This window comes from Rhincodon typus, chromosome 37 (assembly GCF_021869965.1).
Source record: "Rhincodon typus isolate 14 chromosome 37, sRhiTyp1.1, whole genome shotgun sequence".
Classification (NCBI taxonomy): domain Eukaryota; kingdom Metazoa; phylum Chordata; class Chondrichthyes; order Orectolobiformes; family Rhincodontidae; genus Rhincodon; species Rhincodon typus.
In genome coordinates this window covers 5,644,325-5,662,711 of record NC_063368.1, presented here as the reverse complement: position 1 = coordinate 5,662,711, position 18,387 = coordinate 5,644,325, and the positions used below count along the sequence as shown (strand labels likewise).

The window sequence follows — 18,387 nt, the reverse complement described above, 5'->3', positions numbered from 1 at the left end:
GGGGGGGGGGAGGGGGGCATCTGGGCACAACATCTCCCACCTAACACCGAGGGAAGGGGGGCACAGTACAAAGAACTGAGGCTGTAACAAACACAGACACACACACACAGGGTTCGGGGGTTCACTGCTGCATTTCAGAATATTGTCCTTTAAGAAAGACACAGACAAGGGAAAGATAAACCTATTCAGAGGGAAAAAGATAATGCAGCATCCCTTTGAGAGGGAGGGACAAGCAAACACAGGAGATAAATTGCAATTGCATTTCAGCCCATTTTTAATCTCCAGAAATAAACAGCTTACCTTGTCAAACAGAAATCTCAGAGACTGTCTCCTGATCTCCTTTAGGTGGAAGGCTGTATTGTTCCGCAGTCGTGGGACTGTTAAACGTTCATTCTCTCTCTCTGACTGGGAGCTGACGGCTCACAGCCCCACCTTTCCTGGTGAAGTTACTGCAGACTGTCAATCATATGCTGGAAGGACAGAATATGGGGAGCAGATTCAGACACCAGGGAACCTGACTCCACTACTGCTCACTATCAATGGGGGAAGGAGGATTCAAATCTATCCTCCTCCCGACACCTTTTATAGCAACAAGGGCAGGCCAGTCGGCCCCTCATCGCTGTTCTGATTTTAACCTCAACTCTACCCTCCCTTATAATCTTTCACCCCCATGGCAATCAAGAACTGACCTACCTCTGCCTCAGAAATGTCTAAAGATTCTGCACCACTGCCGTCCGCACACCACACCCTAACCCTTTCCCCCCCTCTCTGCCTGTGTGGGTGGGACAATTCACCTGTGTCATTCGGCTAAGTGAGGTATCATAGCTGAGCCCAATCCAGTCTTCACCCAGGAGTGGGGAAGGGGTTGAATGAGGCAGTGGGGGTGGGGGGGGCGGTGGGGGAGAGTGGCTAGAATTACTGAATATGAACTTCAAGCGAGAACGCTTTTCAAATTCAGGCCCTCTGTCAATTCAAGCGTTTTGGGGCAATTGTAAAAATCCCTTTCCACAACATCTATCACATAATTCTCTGGGTAAACAAGCTACACATTTGAAGTGTATCTGGATTTTTACAATCACAAAACAAGCTCACAATCCCAGCACTCAGCCCAGTGTAAAGTGGGGACTAAAGGGGACACAGAGCCAATGCAGGTTGAACCTTGCACTCACTATGATGACTGCCCCATGTGGTACATTTGTTGACACCTTCCGGGCAACGTGCCAGTGAGACGTCCCATGTGAGCCAGACAACGCAAGGAGGCCGTTTGGCCCATTAGCAGGGCACAAGCATGTGTTCTTCCTGCCATCCTCGTTTGCAGGGCCAGGCCATAGATTTCAACTCAATTCAGCATGAAGCCACACAAACACAAGGAGGCCATTTGGCCCGTCAGCAGAGTGCTAGCACCTGTCTCTCCCACCATTCTCATTTCTGGGGATTGAGTTGATTTGATTTATTTGATTGAAGCTTTGTTGTCACATGTACAAGCGTACAGTGAAAAGTGTACAATGTCACCACATGTGGTGCCATCTTAAGTACAAAGGTACAGAACCTTAGGTACAAGTAGTAACATTCAGAAACAACGTCAAATGCAAAGCATTACAGTAGTCCTTCCTAGTATTAAGTGGAAAAATATGGAATAAAGGTGAAAATTCAACAGTCTTTCTTAAGTGCACTCCCTGCAAGGGCTTGGTCTCCGCTGCTTTGGCCTGTTTTCCAGGAAACCTCCAGCTTCCAGCTCATTACACTGCTAATGCCAGGGGATCAATCCTTTGGGCTCACTCTAACCATGTTGGGCTCAGGCCCCTGCACCGGACCTCCAGCCGACATTGCCCCAGGATCAATGGCCACTGCCATGCTCCCTGTGATACCATCGCCGCTCCTGCTGCTTCTCTGTCTCTTTCCAGAACTCCAAAGATGACAGGGAGAGAGAAGAAGGGTGAGCCATAGAATTGCCATTGGATATTGTCCACGTTTACACAATGGCGGTTTCATGGTCCCCCCCTCTCCAGAACAGCTTGACCACAACCATTAGGGTCTATGGGAACAATTTACAGGCTGACCGTGAACCTGATTGGATAGGTCAGCAAGTCCTGGTGGGGGACTCAAACCTGCAGCTTCTGGTCCAGAGATAGGGACATTACCCACTGCACAAATGAGCTCTCCCTGTGCAGGTGTATTCCAAAACTAACGCCCTGTCTACATTCAGGATCATGTCCATTTGTCAATGTAGAATTATTTAAATAACTAATCTGGGAATCACATGCCCCCTACTGGCAAAAGCAAAAGCTCAGTTGATCATGTTCCAGCAGCAAAAACAACAATTCGCATTTATATGGCGCCTTCTAATTAGGAACAGTCCCAGTGTTTCATTCGTGTGTTACAAGACAAAATTCGACACCAACTGAGACACATAAGATTTTGAGGAGTCTTGACAGAGAGGGAGCTCAGAAGATGTTTCCAGTTGCCAGGAGAAATCTAAAACCTGTGTCACAGCCTCACAACTAGGTTTCTCCATTTATGATGGAGATGAGGAGGAATATGAGGAGGCAATGGCCTGGTGGTATTATCACTGGACTGTCAGTCCAGAGACCCAGATAATGTTCTGGGAACCTAGGTTCAAATCCCGCCATGGCAGATGGTGGAATTTGAATTCAATAAAAATATCTGGAATTAAGAATCTAATGATGACCACAAATCCATTGTCAATTGTCGGAAAAACCCATCTGGTTTGCTAATGTCCTTTAGGGAAGGAAGCTGTCATCCTTACCTGGTCTGGCCTACATGTGACTGTAGACCCACAGCAATGTGGTTGACTCATAACTGCCCTCTGGGCAATTAGGGATGGGCAATAAATGCTGCCTGGCCAGCAACGCCCTCATCCCGTGAATGAATAAAGAAGAAAAATAAAATTGTTCTTCGAGGCAGTCATTGGTCTCTGGAATTTGCTTCCCTTGAGAGCAGTGGAGGCTAGGTCAGTGAAAATATTTGAAGCTGTGTAAGGAAGATTTTAAATTGACGAGGGACTCCAGAGTTAAAGACAGACAGGCAGAAAAGTGGACTTAAGGTCATGATCAGACCAGCCATGAGCTTTTTGAATGGCCTACCCTTTACTCATGACCTTATAAAGAGATATCAGTGAAATATCTCGAGGAACGCCAGTATCCCATCACAAAGTCACCCTTTATTTACATGCGCGTAGTACATGACACTGCCCCAGCTAGCACTGAGCCAGCTCTCAAGTGAGCTGAATCCCTGGCACTCCTGTTTCAATCTGTCAGCCAGGGCTCCCTGATTGGCCCAGGTTAATAGCCACAATCGGGGAGCTCATATTCTCTAAGGTCTTCCGGCTGACCTTGTTACAATCACTACAATGAGGATCACTGACTGAAAGCTGTACCATACTAACCTTCTGTCAATTCATGCACGGCTGTATCCAGATGTGTTCTGTCTCTCCGAGCTCTGCAACCTCTCACCATTTAGACAAAATTCTTCTTTTTTACTCTTCTCGCCAAACTGGACAATTTCACAGTTTCCCACATTATACACATGACAGCACGGGCAGAGCCTGTTACAGCAGGTGCTGAGGAGGACAGTGAGCTGAGAAGGTGCTCACTTCAGTGACCTCTGTTTCCACTGCACCTCATTCTCAGCCAGCTGAGCCCTCCTCTTCCAATGTCTGAAATAACTCCACGGAGGTCTGTACCCCATCAACAAGTCAACCATTAGATTTATACAGTCGTACAGCATGGAAACAGACCCTTTGGTCCAGTTCATCCATGCCGACCAGATATCCTAAATTAATCTAGTCCCATTTGCCAGCATTTAGCCCATATCCCTCTAAACCCTTCCTATTCATGTACCCATCCAGATGCCTTTTAAATGTTGTAATTGTACCAGCCTCCACCACTTCCCCTGGCAGCTCGTTCCATACACGCACCACCCTCTGCATTAAAACATTGCCCCTTGGATCCCTCTTACATCTTTCCCCTCTCACCTTAAACCCACACCCTCTAGTTTTGGACCCCCCTACCTTGATGACCTCGATGACCTTGATGTTCATGCTATCCATGCCCCATATGATTTTATAAACCTCTATAAGATCACCCCACAGCCTCTGACATTCCATGGAAAATAGCCCCAGCCTATTCAGCCTCTCCCTATAGCTCAAACCCTCCAACCCTGGCAACATTCTTGTAAATCTTTTCTGCATCCTTTCAAGTTTCACGCCATCTTTTCTATAGCAGGGAGACCAGAATTGAACGCAGTATTTTTACACATGAATAGTCCTTGAATTTAGTTCTGCCTCTTCAGAGTCAGCTGTCAGAGTTTCAGCATCTCTGACACTCCCATTTTTAATCTGTCAGCCAGGGTTCCCTGATTGAACCAGATTAACAGCCCCAATTAGGGAACTCCTATTCTATGAAATCCAGCTGGCTGACCTTGTTACAATCACTACGAGTTCAAACGTTAAAATTTATTTCTATGACTTAAAACTTTACAAAACATTCAATATTCATGTAGTGATAGCTTGGAGCAGTTAATAAAACACACAGTGTCCTCATTTTATTAACGGCGGCAAAGAGTACTAGAGCAGGGAAGTGATGTTAAACTTGCACAAGACACTTAGCTGGAGTTGTGGGCATCACATTACAGGAAAGATGGGAATGCATTGACAAGCTTGCAGAAGCAGCTTACAAGAACGGTTCCAGGAATGAGAAACTTTAGTTACAGGGGTTCGATTTATGGAGATGGGGCTGTTTTCCCTGGACAGAAGGCAGCTGATGGGAGATTTAATAAAGGTTTTCAAAATCATGAGCAGGCTGGATAGAGTAGATAGGGAGAAGATGTTCCTGCTCATGAAAGAAACAAGAATGAGAGGGCACGTAGTTAAAGTAAGCTGCAAATGAAACAAAGGTTGAAAAACCTGTTTCACACAGCTAGTAGCTGGGGTCTGGAATGCATTGCTTGGAAATGTAGTCATGGTGTAGAGGTGCCGGTGTTAAACTGGGGTGGACAAGGTCAGAAATCACACAACATCAGGTTATAGTCCAACAGGTTTCATAGATCATAGAATCCCTACAGTGTGGAAACAGACCCTTCAGCCCAACAAGTCCACACTGACCCTCAGAGCATCCCACCCAGACCCATCCCCCTATAACCCACGTAATCTACACCTCCCTGAACACTATGGGCAATTTATTTGAAAACACAAGCTTTCGGAGTGTAGCCCCTTCGTCAGGTGAAGTGAGAAAGAAGCACACAGAACACATACTGTATAAGTAAAAGATCAAACGATCACACAACTGATGAGCTTGTATTAAACAAAGAACAAAAACAGAACTTGCCGGAGATAGTAGGAACTGCAGATGCTGGAGAATCTGAGATAACAAGGTGTAGAGCTGGATGAGCACAGCAGGCCAAGCAGCATCAGAGGAGCAGGAAAGCTGACGTTTTGGGTCTAGACTCTTCTTCAGAAAAATGTCAGCTTTCCTGCTCCTCTGATGCTGCTTGGCCTGCTGTGTTCATTCAGCTCTGCACCTTTTTGTCCCAGAAGTTGCTGGAAAAGCTCAGCAGGTCTGGCAGCATCTGTGAAGAAAAAATCAGAGTTAACGTTTTGGGTCTGGTGACCCTTCCTTCTGTTTTTGTTCCTGATTTACAGCATCTGCAGTTCTTTTGGTTTTTATGTATTAAACAGACCTCAGATTAAATCTTTAATCAGTTAGAAGGTTTTAACTGATTAATTATGTACATTAAATGTGGTGGAGGCAGGTTCAATTGAGGTATACAAGAGGAGCATTGGATGATTATTTGGATCGAGATGGTGTGCAGGGAGATGGGACAAGGTAGAAGATTAATACTAGACTATAATGCTCATTTAAAGAGCAACAATGGACTGAATACTCTCCCGGATTGTAACAATTCTGTGATCTTCTCTCTCTCTCTCTCTCTAGAATTTTCTCTGAAAGTCCGGTGTCCATCACTTGAATCACTCACAGGATGAAGCAATCAAGCACTGCACAAGGATCTGTGATCAGACTAACTTAGCCAAACAGTACAGTCCTGGTGTACACTCATTCTGTCAGCAATACACTCGACTCTAAGTGAATGATGTCTGTGCTGACTCGTCTACCTTCATCAAATGGATGACAGCTCTATACCCAAAAGTATTCGGTCTGGCTGAAGTGTCACAGCATCCTGAGCTTATACATCTCTGTGCAAGCAAGAACAAATCAACATACAAACTGAGTGCAGAAATAGGCCATTCAGCCCCTTGAGCCTGCTCTGCCATTCAATGAGATTGTGGCTGACTTGATTGTAACTTCAAATCCACACCCACTCCTGATAACCTTTTAACCCCCCCCCCGCCTTTGCTTAACATGAATCTATCCACCTCTGCTTTAAAAAGATTCACAGACTCTGCTTCCAGCAACTTTTCAGGAAGAGCTTTCCAAAACCTCATTCCTCTCTAAAAGAAAAAGGAAATGTCCACATCTCTATTTTAAATGGTTTTTTCAAACAGCCACCGGTCTTTTCAGTTTCTCCCCTAAGAGGAAACATCCTCACCACATCCACCTGGTCAAGGACCCCCCACCTCAGGACTTTTATATCTGTCAATTAAGTCACTTCTTATCCTTCTAACTCCAGCAGAAAGCTTGTCCAACCTTCCCTCAAGAAACAACCTTTCCCTTCCCAATTATTAGCCTAGTAAAGCCTTCTGTGAACTGCCTGCAATGCTTTTACATTATTCCATAAATACAGAGAATAGTACTGTACCCCGTACTCCAGATATGGTCTCACCTGTGCCCTATATAACTCAGCCACAACCATCCTACATTTGTATTCAGTTCCCCCCATTCTATTGGCTTTCCTAATTACTTGCTGTAGCTGCATACTAACCTTCTGCGATTCATGTATGAGGGTACCCAGATCTGTTCCGTACCTCCGAGCTCTACAATCTCTCAGCATTTAGGTAATAATGCTTCTGTTTAAATCATCTTGCCAAAATGGACAATTTCACATTTCACTCCATTTACCAGATCTTTGCCCACTTGTTGAACCTATCTATATCTCTCCACAGCATCCTCATAGAATCCCTACAGTGCAGAAAGATGCCATTCAGCCACTGAGTCATCACTGGCCCTCTGAAGAGCATCCCATTCCCCCATCCTATCCCTGCATTTAGTTCAGCCAATCCATCTACCCTGCACATCTTTGGACTGTGGGAGGAGACCGGAGCACCCAGAGGAAACCCACGCAGACACGGGGAGAATGTGCAAACTCCACACAGACAGTCGCCCGAGGGTGGAATCAAACCCAGGTCCCTGGTGCTGTAAGGCAATAGTGCTAACCACTGAGCCACCCTGCCACCCATGTTACTCATGTTCTCTTCACAACATACTTTCCCACCTATCTTTGTATCATCAGCAAATTGGCAAACACACCATCTGTCCCTTCACCCAATTTGTAAACAGTTGAGGTACCAGCACCAATCTCTTCAACACACTGCTTGTTACATCTTGTCCAACCGATAAAAGTCCCATTTATACACACTCTCTGTTTTCTGCTAGCCAGCCAGCCTTCTATCCAAATAAAAAGCGAAAGAACTGAAGATGGTGTAAATGAGAAACAACACAGGGGCGGCACAGTGGCTCAGTGATTAGCACTGCTGCCTCACAGTGCCAGGGACCTGCGTTCAATTCTACCCTCGGGGACTGTGTGGAGTTTGCACATTCTCCCCGTGTCTGTGTGGGTTTCCTCCAGGTGCTCCGGTTTCCTCCCACAGTCCAAAGGTGTGTAGGTTAGGGTGGATTGGCCATGCTAAATTGCCCCATAGTGTCCAGGGATGAGGAGGTTAGGTGGGTTAGCCATGGGAAATGAAGGGTTATAGAGATAGGGCAGGATGCTTTTTCGACGGTCAGTTTCGATTCGTTGAGCTGAATGGTCTGCTTCCACACTGTAAGGAATCTATGATTCAAAAACAGAAGTTGCTGGAAAAGCTCACCAGGTGTGGACAGAAATCAGAATTAATGTTTCAGGTCCGGTGACCCTTTCTCAAAACTCAGTCTTTCATCCATGTAACTATACAACCCACTACATCAGGAGCTTTCTTTTGTGCAATGATTTTTCACGTGACACCTTATCGAATGCTTTCGAGAAATCTAAGTACAGTATATCCACCTTTTATCCACTGCATGTATCACCTCCTCAAAGAACTCTAATAGATTGGTCAAATATAACTTCCCTTCGACTAAATGAAATGAAGATGGTGGACATTGACACTGGGAGATCAGATGCTGGTGGGAAGGGAGCTTGCAGGTGGTGTTCCCATATATCTGCTGCCCTTGTCCTTCTAGATGGAAGTGGTTGTGGGTTTGAAAGGCGCTGTCTGAGGATCTTTGGTGAATTTCCGACATGCATTTGTAGATAGCACTCACTGCTGCTACTGAGCGTTGGTGGAGGAGTGAATGGATTCTTGTGGATCCAAGCAGGTGGCTTTGTCCTAGACGGTGTCAAGCTTCTTGAGTGTTGATGGAGCTGCACCCATCCAGGCAAGTGGGGAGTATTCCATCACACTCTTAACTGTGCCTTGTAGGTGGTGGACAGGCTTTGGGGAGTCAGGAGGTGAGTTACTCGCTGCAGGGTTCCTAGCCTCTGACTTGCTCTTGTAGCTACTGTATTTATAGGGCAAATACAGTTCAGTTTTTTTAGTCAATGGTAACACCATTGAATGTCAAGGGGTGGTGGTTAGATTGCATCTTATTAGAGATGGTCATTGCCTGGCATATGTGTGGCACAAAGATTGTTGTCATTTGTCAGCCCAACCCTGGATATTGTCCAGATCTCATTGCATGTGAACGTGGGCTGCTTCAGTGTCTGAGGAGTCATGAATGGTGCTGAATATTGTGCAATCATCGGCGAACATCCCCACTTCTGACCTAATGATGGAGGGAAGGTCATTGATGAAACAGCTGAAGATGGTTGGGCCTAGCACACTGCCCCGAGGAACTCCTGCAGAAATGTCCTGGAGCTGAAATGAGTGACCTTCAACAACCACAACCATCTTTCTATGTGTCAGGTGTGACTCCAACGAGCAGAGAGTTTGCACCCCGATATCCACCGATTCCAGTTCTTCCAGGGCCCCTTAGTGCCACACTTGGTCGAATGTGGTCTTGTTGTCAAGGGCTGTCACTCTCACCTCACCTCTGGAATTCAGCTCTTTTGTCCATGTTTGAACCAAGGCTGTAATGAGGTCAGGAGCTGAGTGGCCCTGGCGGAACCCAAACTGGGCATCACTGAGCAGGTTATTGCTGAGCAGGTGCTGCTTGTACTGTTGATAACATTTTCCATCACTTTACTGATGATCGAGAGGAGACTGATGGGGCAGTAATTGGCCAGGTTGGATTTGTCCTGCTTTTTTGTGTACAGGACATACTTGGGCTATCTTCCACATTGCTGGGTAGATACCAGTGTTGTAACTGTACAGGAACAGCTTGGCTCGGGGAGCGGCCAGTTCTGGAGCAGAAGTCTTCGGTACTATTGCCGGAATGTTGTCAGGGCCCATAGCCTTTGCAGTGTCCAGTGCCTCCAAACATTCCTTCATATCACGTGGAGTGAATCAAATTGGCTGAAGACTGGTATCTGTAATGGTGGGGATCACTGGAGGAGGCCTAGATGGATCATCCACTTGGCACTTCTAGCTGAAGATTGCTGCGAATGCTTCAGCCTTATCTTTTGCACTGATGTACTGGGTCCTTCCATCATTGAGGATGGGGATATTTGTGGAACCTCCTCCTGCAGTGAGTTGTTTAATCGTCCACCACCATTCACACTGGATGTGGCAGGACTGCAGAGCTTAGATCTGATCTAGTAGGAACTGCAGATGCTGGAGAATCTGAGATACCAAGGTGTAGAGCTGGATGAACGCAACAGGCCAAGCAGCATCAGAGGAGCAGGAAGGCTGACGTTTCGGGCCTAGACCCTTGGTCAAGACCCTAGACCCATCCAGCTCTACACCTTGTTCTCTTAGATCTGATCTGTTGGTTGTGGGATCACACAGCTCAATCACTTTGGATTTTGGATGTTCAACCCAAAGTAAAACATCACTTTGAAAAACAAAGACTGGTTTCCGATTCTATTGCATGCGCTTAAAGTTCTCTGTTGTAAAACCTGTACGATCCTGTTTACATGTCAAGTACTGAGCTCCCGCCTTTTCTGGTGTCTAACCATCTTTCAGGTGGTCCGGGGCAGGGCCGTCGCAAACTGCCGTAAAATTCAACGGCAAAGATCATGGCGTGACCTCCTGCCGTAAAATGGAATGCGCGCGCCCGACCGTCTGCCGTAAAGTGAATTTGAGCGTGTGGAAGCAACGGAATGGAAACGTGAAAAGGTTCGAGGGATGTGGTGGGGAGGAGGGACGGCGGAAAATGCGGCTCGGCCCGAAACCTGGATGTTCGAGGCTGTTGCTGCGACCGTGACCGGATTCTGGGGCCTGGGTGTTGGGTCCGAGGCCCGGGGCCTGTGATTGCAGTCATTCCCTCCAGCTCAAAGGTCCCAATATTGAGGCCCTGAGCCTTACCCCCCCCCCCGCCTCCTCGCGGTTGACCTTCGCTTTTGGTAACCAAAGCAGTCAGTAAGTTTGGAGCTGACTGCCAGCGCGTTGCCCAAACCACCCACTTCCAACCCGCATTTTAATGAATAGATCTCAAACTATAAAAGCTGCATTTCTGTAGTGCCCTTCAAGACCTCAGGACGTACCAAAATGCTTCACATACAATAAGATGCTTTCCTTCTCCTCTCCTCCCCCCACCGTCTCAGCTTCAGTTCATTTGCTGCAGAAACCCTCATTCCTACCTGTACTCCACTATTCCAGAGCACTCCCAGTCTGTCACCCACACTGTACCCTTGGTTTGCTTGAGTTCATCCAAAACCGCTGTTCGTCTCAACTTGCACGGAGTCCTAAAAGAACTCTTAGATGCTGTAAATCAGAAACAGAAACAGAAATTATTGGGGAAAAAAGTCAGCAGGTCTGGCAGCTTCTGTGGAGAGAAATCAGAGTTAACATTTTGGGTCGAGTGTTGTGAGGAAGGGTCACGTGACCCGAAACGTTAACTCTGATTTCTCTCCATAGAAGCTGCCAGACCTGCTGAGTTTTTTCCAACAATTTCTGTTTTTGTTTCTGATTTACAGCATCTACAGTTCTTTTGGGACTCGGTGCAAGTTGAGACGAACAGCGGTTTTAGATGAACTTAAGCAAACTGAGAGTAGAATGTGGATGACAGACTGGGAGTGCTCTGGAGTAGTGGAGACCCTGGGAGTCATCTGAATGTCAGCAAGCATCAGAGTGATAGGAGTACAGAACTACATGCAAAAACAGAAATTGCTGTAAAAGCTCAGCAAGTCTGGCAATATCTGTGGAGAGAAATCAGAGTTAACGTTTCGGGTCACGTGACCCTTCCTCACAACACTCGACCCAAAATGTTAACTCTGATTTCTCTCCACAGAAGCTGCCAGACCTGCTGAGCTTTTACAGCAATTTCTTTTTTTGCACCTAGTCCTGTACCCCTGTCACTCTGGTGCTTGCTGACATTCAGATGACTCCCAGGCAAAGGAATGACATAAATTAGGGTGAGATTTTTAAAATATTAAATCCCTCTGTGGCTTTGCCCTGCTCTCTATCTAGGTAATCCTCTCTACTCTAGCCCCACAAACCTGTGAGATACTTGTGCTTCTCCAATTCTGGTCCCTTGAGCATCCCTGACTTTAATCACTTCACCGTTGATGGCTGAGTCTTCAGGAGACTGGGCCTCAAACTCTATAATTCCTGCCCAAAACTCTTCTGCCTCCCTCTATTCCTTTAAGACACTCCTGAAAGATCTTGGTCATTTGTTCTACTATCTCCCCATGTGGCTTACTATCAAATTTTGTTTGGTAACTGCTCCTGAGAAGTGCCTTGGGATTTTTTGCTACAACAAAGGTGCTATATAAATGCAGGTCCTTTGCATAATTCAGCACCCTCATTTGCATTTGCCAGTGGTGCAGATAGATCTACAGCATAGCATGACTTAAGTAGACTGTTGGTTAATCGCACCATGACTTAATGTTGTATATCAATAAGACTTTTTGTCAATTCAAATAAAAAGCAGTCCTTTTTGTTATAGGAACTAACTTCCTGAGTGTCCTCACTTTTCCCAATTATGGTGAACAGTGTTTAAGTGATTTCTTCTCCTTTCTTCTCAGTGTGTTGATCCTGTCTACTCGCAGCATGTTTGTCCTGGTGGAGATAGTCGATACTGTGCGGATCCCACCCTGGCTTTTCGAAAGGAGGCTAAATGATGCCATAGCTGAAGAGCTGAACAAAAAGCTGGCAAATAAGGTGGAGAACCTCTTGTTAAAGCTGCGACCAGGCTGATTTGTTTCCTGTCAGTTCTTTTCATTTTTCATGGGATGTGGATGTTGCTGGGCATTACCATCCCTAGTTGGCCTGGAAAAGAGTGGCTTTCTTGAACTGCTGCTGTCCTTTTGGTGCAGGGTGTTTGCTGTTAGGGAGTGAATTCCAGGGTCTTGACCCACTGAAGGAACAGTGACATATTTCCAAGTCAGGGTGATGAGTGCCTTGGAGGGGAACTTACAGGTGGTGGTGTTCCCATGTATCTGCTGCCCTTGTCCTTCTAGATGGAAGTGGTCGTGGGTTTGGAAGGTGCTGTCAAAGGAGCCTGGGTGAGCCTCTGATTCCATTTGGGACTTGGAAAAATGACTTTGATGAGGTAGCAGAGAAGGTTGATTCATTTAGTGTAATGATTGTACATATGGACTGTTGGAAGGCATTTGCCTGAGTGCCATATAGGAGGTTTATTAAAAATATGAAAGCCCCTTGAATTCGGGAGAAGTGGCAGTGGAGCGTTCAGTTTATGGCAGCACAGAAGTAAATGTTTAGGCTCATCAAGGTGGATAGAAAATTACCATAGTGATGGGAAGCAGTGACTGATTACAAAGAGATGGATGCTTCTTAGATTGGGAGGTGGCTTGTAACAGTGTCCCCCATGGTGACCTTTGGGTCCTTTACCCTGAAGTTGTTATTGATGACCTACTGTTCGGTGCAGAAAGTGGCATTATGAAGTTGACAGATGATCTGAATGTAAGATAGGTCTGAGCTTCAGAATGATAATGATCAGGTTCTGAAGCATGAAGTCCAGTGCAGATAAATGTGACATGATGTCCTTTGGGAGGATTAATATGGAAAGAAACAGCAATAAACAATACAATAACAGCAAAAATTAGTAAAACAAGAAATTCATATTAAAACAGAAATCGGTGAAGAAACTCAGCATCTGTGAAGAGAGAGCAGAGTTAACATTCTAGGTCCAGTGACCCTTCTTCAGAAGCCTTCAGGCTTCTCCAGCAATTTCCTGTTTTTGTTTGTTTCAGGGTTCCAGTATCTACAGTTCTTTGTTTTATTTTGAATTTCATGCTGTCCATATACACATCCTTAAAGATGAAACAAAAACAGAAATTTGCTGGAAAGTCTCAGCAGGTCTGACAGCATCTGTGGAGAGAAATCAGAGTTAACGTTTCAGGTCCAGTGACCCTTGCTCAGAACTGATGGTATCGCGGAAAAAGTTGATTATTGTGCAGAAGATGGGGTAAAGGGAGGTGATGAGGAGTACATATTAGATGGAGATAGAGTCCAAAGAGAGTGAAGAACAGTTAGACAAAGGAGTGGATAACAGTCAGCCTGGGAGAATGAATGGCTACCAATGGGGACTATTAGTGGCTAACAATGGATGGTGTGTAATAGCAGACCATGTGATAACAAGGCTTAGTGTCTCGGGGTTGCAGTGAGGACATGAGCGGAGGTGCCTCAAGGCCCAAAATTGTTGAACTTGATACGTTAACTCCGATTTCTGTCCTCAGATGCTGCCAGACCTGCTGAGATTTTCCAGCAATTTCTGGTTTTGTTTCTTATTTCCAGCACCTGCAGTTCTTTCCCCTTTTCCTTAAAGATGATGTGCCATTGATAAGGTGATTATACCTGGTAGTTTATCCAGGTTTATAGAAACAGAATATAAAAGCAGTGGCTTCGTGCCACTACAGTTTGATAAGTCACTAGTTAGGCCTCAGAACATTGAGTGGTTACTGCGCATCATGTAAAGGCCTTGGAAAGGGCATGAGGAGAGTTACCAGGATGCTCCTGGAGTGAGGGGCTCCTGTCCTGAGGAAAGATTTGAAAAGTTAGGACATTCTCCTGGGAACAGAAACTTAGCAGGTGATCTGACAGTGGTTTCAAGATGAGAGAGGTTGTGATAGGAAACATTTTTTTGCCCCAACTGTTGTCTGGCAAGTAGATTAACAACTAACAATTCCAAATGATTGACTGGAGAGCTAGAGGGGTGATGAGAATTGTTTCCTGTCGGTATTGGTAGGATATGGAGTGCTGTCTGAAGAGGTTTTTGTTTTGGTTTAGGCTGTCAAGGGATGCAGGTGTTTCTAGCTTCACCAGCTTCGGTTGCCCATCGTTAATTGTCTTGAGAAGTGGGAGGGAAAGCTGCCTTGTTGAATTGCTGCAGTCTATATGGTATCAATACACCTGCAGTGCTAAGTCGGCGATTCCAGGATCTTAACTCAGGAATGTTGATGTAGTGCCCAGGCAGGGTGTTGTGTGTCTGAGAGGAGAAACTGCAGGCGAATGCTGTTCACGTGTATCTACTGCTCTTGTCTTATAGGTGGTAGAGGTCACTAGTTTAGAAGGGTATTAGCGAAGGGGGCTTGGCGAGTTGCCCCGTGCATCTTGTAGATGGTACGTACTGCTGTGTTGGAGGTGGATGGGGAGGGTCATTCAAATGGACTGCATTATCCTGGATCAGAGATAGTAGGAACTGCAGATGCTGGAGAATCCGAGACAACAAGGTGCAGGGCTGGATGAACACAGCAGGCCAAGCAGCATCATAGGTGCATTATCCTGGACCTTGTTTAGCCTCTGGAGTGTTGTTGGAGCTGGATCCATCCAGGCAAGTATTCCATCACACCCCTGACTTGTGCCTTGTAGATGGTGGACAGGCTCTGGGGAGTCAAGAAGTGAGTTATTTGCAGGATTTCCTCTGACTTGCTGTTGTAGCCACAGCTACAAGGCTGGTCCTGTAAACATTTTTGAAAGGGAAGCTGGTCAGGTACAGGATGAAGAATTTATTGGTTATGGGAGAGAAAGAGCAGGAGTATGTGACTAAGCACAGCTCTTTGAGAGAGCTAGCACTGGTATGATGGGGCCAATGGCCACCTCGGTGCTGTTCATTATAAATGAAACTTCACTGCGATACCATTAAAATAGGCCTGTTGACATTCCCCAGTATTGTTCTCAAGCCGGTTTCTCCTGCCTGTCTGTTGAAAGGTTCATGGCAGAGCGAGGAGTGAGGAGAAACATCCTGATCTTTAGCTTGCTGGAGGGTCAGAGGCTAGTTCACTGTGAAGAAGCAAGGTCAATCAGCTGGGAGTAGTTATTGACAGCGATGTGGTTTTGATTAGTTCAATATGAAGAAGGTCTGACCAGCAGAAGGAGAGAGAATGGATAGAAATTGGTGGGAATATTCAACCAGCAGGTGGAAAGTAAGGTTGGAAAATGATTGGATTAAACTTCTAGATGTGGCGTGGAGCTGCAGACATTTGGGTTATCAGTGATTTGCAGGTTCAGTTGAGAATCTCTCTCAATTGTGTTTTACTGCTGATTGAGCTTGTTGCGTTTCTTCTCTACAGGTTGTATATAATGTCGGCCTCTGCATTTGCCTGTATGACATTACCAAGCTGGAAGATTCCTACATTTTCCCAGGGGATGGAGCATCTCACACCAAAGGTTATACATCTGAAAATAGGGAATCATGTTTCTATTTAATGACTCACAATAAAGCAGTCTCCACTTCCCTCCTGTCACTGCAAATCCTGAATCCAGGCTAGAGACCAGGTGCAAAATGTCACAGAGTACAGGGTACAACAGTCTGTCAACATTTATATTCCACTCGAGTCTTGTCTCATCCTTCCTCATCAATTTCTTTCAGCCTGGTGAGGTCTGTCTTAAATGCACCGATGGTATTCACCTCGACTGCACTGTGTTGATAAACCTGTTCAAACTTCACAAGAAGTTTCACCTGAATTCTCTGCTGGATTTCCAGCTGCCCACCTTGTATCGATCTCTACTTTTGCTCTTCCCCCAAATGGAAATGCCTCTCTCTTTTCAGTCAAAATCTTTTCATAATTTTTATATACCCCCATTAGGTCACCACTCCAGTTGTGCTGTGAGACCCCCTGTCTATCCATCAATTCCTGATACAACCTTGCAGTTCTGGTACCATCCTTGTAAATCTTTCTCATGCACTAATATCCTTGTTATGTGACGATCAGATCTGTGTACAGCACTACAATTATGGTCTAAGTAAAGTTTGATTCAAGTAGAGCATAACTTCCCTACTTTTCAATTTTGTCCTGCTTAAAAATAGACTCGCAGTAGGTTAGCCTTTTTATAGCGTTGCTAACCTTCGCTGTTACTTCTCATGGTTTATATACGTGTTTTCAGATGCCCTTTGCCTTCGTATCACATAGATTTTGTTTTATTTTCTAAGTAGTATATGACCTGCTTCAATGCTAAATGTAATATCTCCTGTTCAGCTAAATTGAAATTGATTTGCCATTCATATGCCCATTCTTCGAGTTTATTAATATCTTCTTGTAATTTGTCTGTGTGCATCTGACTCAGCTTATGTGTATGCACATTTGTGTCCCTCTCCGTGTCTGTGTGTATGTCTCTCTCTCTCTCTGTTTATGGTGTACGTACCTGTCTGCCTCGTTCTCTTTATCTCTCTGTCTCTTCACTACTTTCCCCAAAAAGATTCACTGGAAACTTCCACTGCCAAGCCTCAGCCACTGTCTTTTGCTAGTGGTCATTCAGGGAGAGCTGCAGTGCTGAGTGTCTATCCTGCTGCTTTCCTCCCTTCCATTGATCAGCTGCAGATTCCATGTCGGTGGAACTTGAGATTATGGAGTGCCTTTTCTCATTACCTCCCCTGTCCAGGTCCCTGCGTCTGCTTCACTTAGTTTGTAGCAGACCCCTATCTGACTCAGAGGGTTGTGGATCATGACTCACGCTTGGTTAATGGTCACTTCTTTTGGGATCCACTGTGTTTGTTCACGTGGATGTAAAAGATCCTGTAGTATTTTCACTAAAATGAAGGAATTCTTCCAGTATCCCTGCCAGCCCTCCTTGTTTAAACCACACTGAAAACAGAATAACTGACATCTTACTAATGTGCAGTTTTTTGGCTGTGTTTGTCTGTATGACGATAATGTAGTGCAATAATGATTCATTGGTTGCATGAATTGGATATGACCTGAAGCTCTGGAAGGTGCTGTATAAATGCAGCTTCTTGCTTTAAATGTAATGTTTCCTCTTCTCTGTTTTCCTATTCAGTACATTTCCGTTACGTGGTCTTTCGACCTTTTCTGGATGAGATTATTACTGGCAAAATTAAAGGCTGCAGTCAGGATGGTGTTCATGGTGAGTGACTGATCATTTGAGGTTTCCAATCCCCCCTGCCCCCCTTGTGTCTAGTTCTCTGCCTGGGTTTACCAAGTGTAGGTGCAGCAATGGGCTCTTTGACCAAGGTGAGTTCAGAATCATGCATTGCAGATCATCACAGCTTGCTGTAGAAAGCAGTTCGTACCAGCTCACTCCTATCCCCAGCCCTGAATTTTTTTTAACAATTATCTTAAATCTGTTCCTTCTGGTTATAGACTTTCTTGTCAGTAAAGACAATTACTCTGTATTAAACACCATGTCACTCTGAACAGTCCTTTAAATCTCCTCTTTATCTTTGCTGCTTTAAGGAGGACAGTCTCAACCTCTCTCATCTCTACACAGCTGAGTTCCCTCATCCTCTGCACCCTTCTCCAAGTCCACGTCATACCTTGGCCATCCTTTGTAAATATTCCTTTCATAGTAATCCCCCATTGCATTCGAACATGAGATACTTGGAATTTTTTTTAATCAGTTCACAGGCTGAGGGTTTTTGCCCATTTATTGCCCAGAGGACATTCCTAAAGGACATTAGTCAACGCGTCATATAAGCTTTTATGACAATTGCCAGTAGTTACGTGGGTCTAAGGCTATTCATTGTTCTGCAGCCTAAATGTAATGAGCAGCTTGTCAAATGTACATGTCTGAGAGATAAGGTTGTCCTTCATAATTGTGCAGTGTTAACAGTCTGGCCGTGTGAAAAGTATAATGTTCTTTTCACAGCTAATGACCTTGGAGATGTTTGGAATTTGCCTCCATCCCACAAAGGCAGAGATTTTTGATTTGCCCTTGATGTTTGAATTGAAAGCCAAGAGGGGGCGGGGGGGGGGGGG

At 45.3% G+C, this 18,387-nt stretch overlaps 2 protein-coding genes across 4 annotated transcripts in view; one reads left to right on the top strand and one right to left on the bottom strand.

The window, feature by feature from the left end:
• csdc2a (cold shock domain containing C2, RNA binding a) overlaps positions 1-10,937 on the bottom strand; it is a 64,920-nt gene extending 53,983 nt beyond the window's left edge. For both annotated transcript variants that reach the window (XM_048617511.1, XM_048617512.1), the window contains exons 1-2: positions 10,852-10,937; positions 301-470 (exon numbers count right to left, since the gene is read on the bottom strand). The gene's annotated coding sequence lies outside the window, so the exon portion shown is untranslated. The remainder of the gene's footprint in view (positions 1-300; positions 471-10,851) is intronic.
• polr3h (polymerase (RNA) III (DNA directed) polypeptide H) overlaps positions 10,258-18,387 on the top strand; it is a 14,838-nt gene continuing 6,708 nt past the window's right edge. Inside the window, exons 1-4 of one of the 2 annotated variants that reach the window (XM_048617509.1) lie at positions 10,258-10,387; positions 12,238-12,373; positions 15,745-15,841; positions 17,450-17,536. In XM_048617509.1, the coding sequence (XP_048473466.1) occupies positions 10,311-10,387; positions 12,238-12,373; positions 15,745-15,841; positions 17,450-17,536 (397 nt within the window). In that variant the 5' untranslated portion in view covers positions 10,258-10,310. Of the gene's footprint in view, positions 10,388-11,501; positions 11,626-12,237; positions 12,374-15,744; positions 15,842-17,449; positions 17,537-18,387 lie in introns of those variants that run through there. The other variant, XM_048617510.1, reaches the window with a different exon arrangement.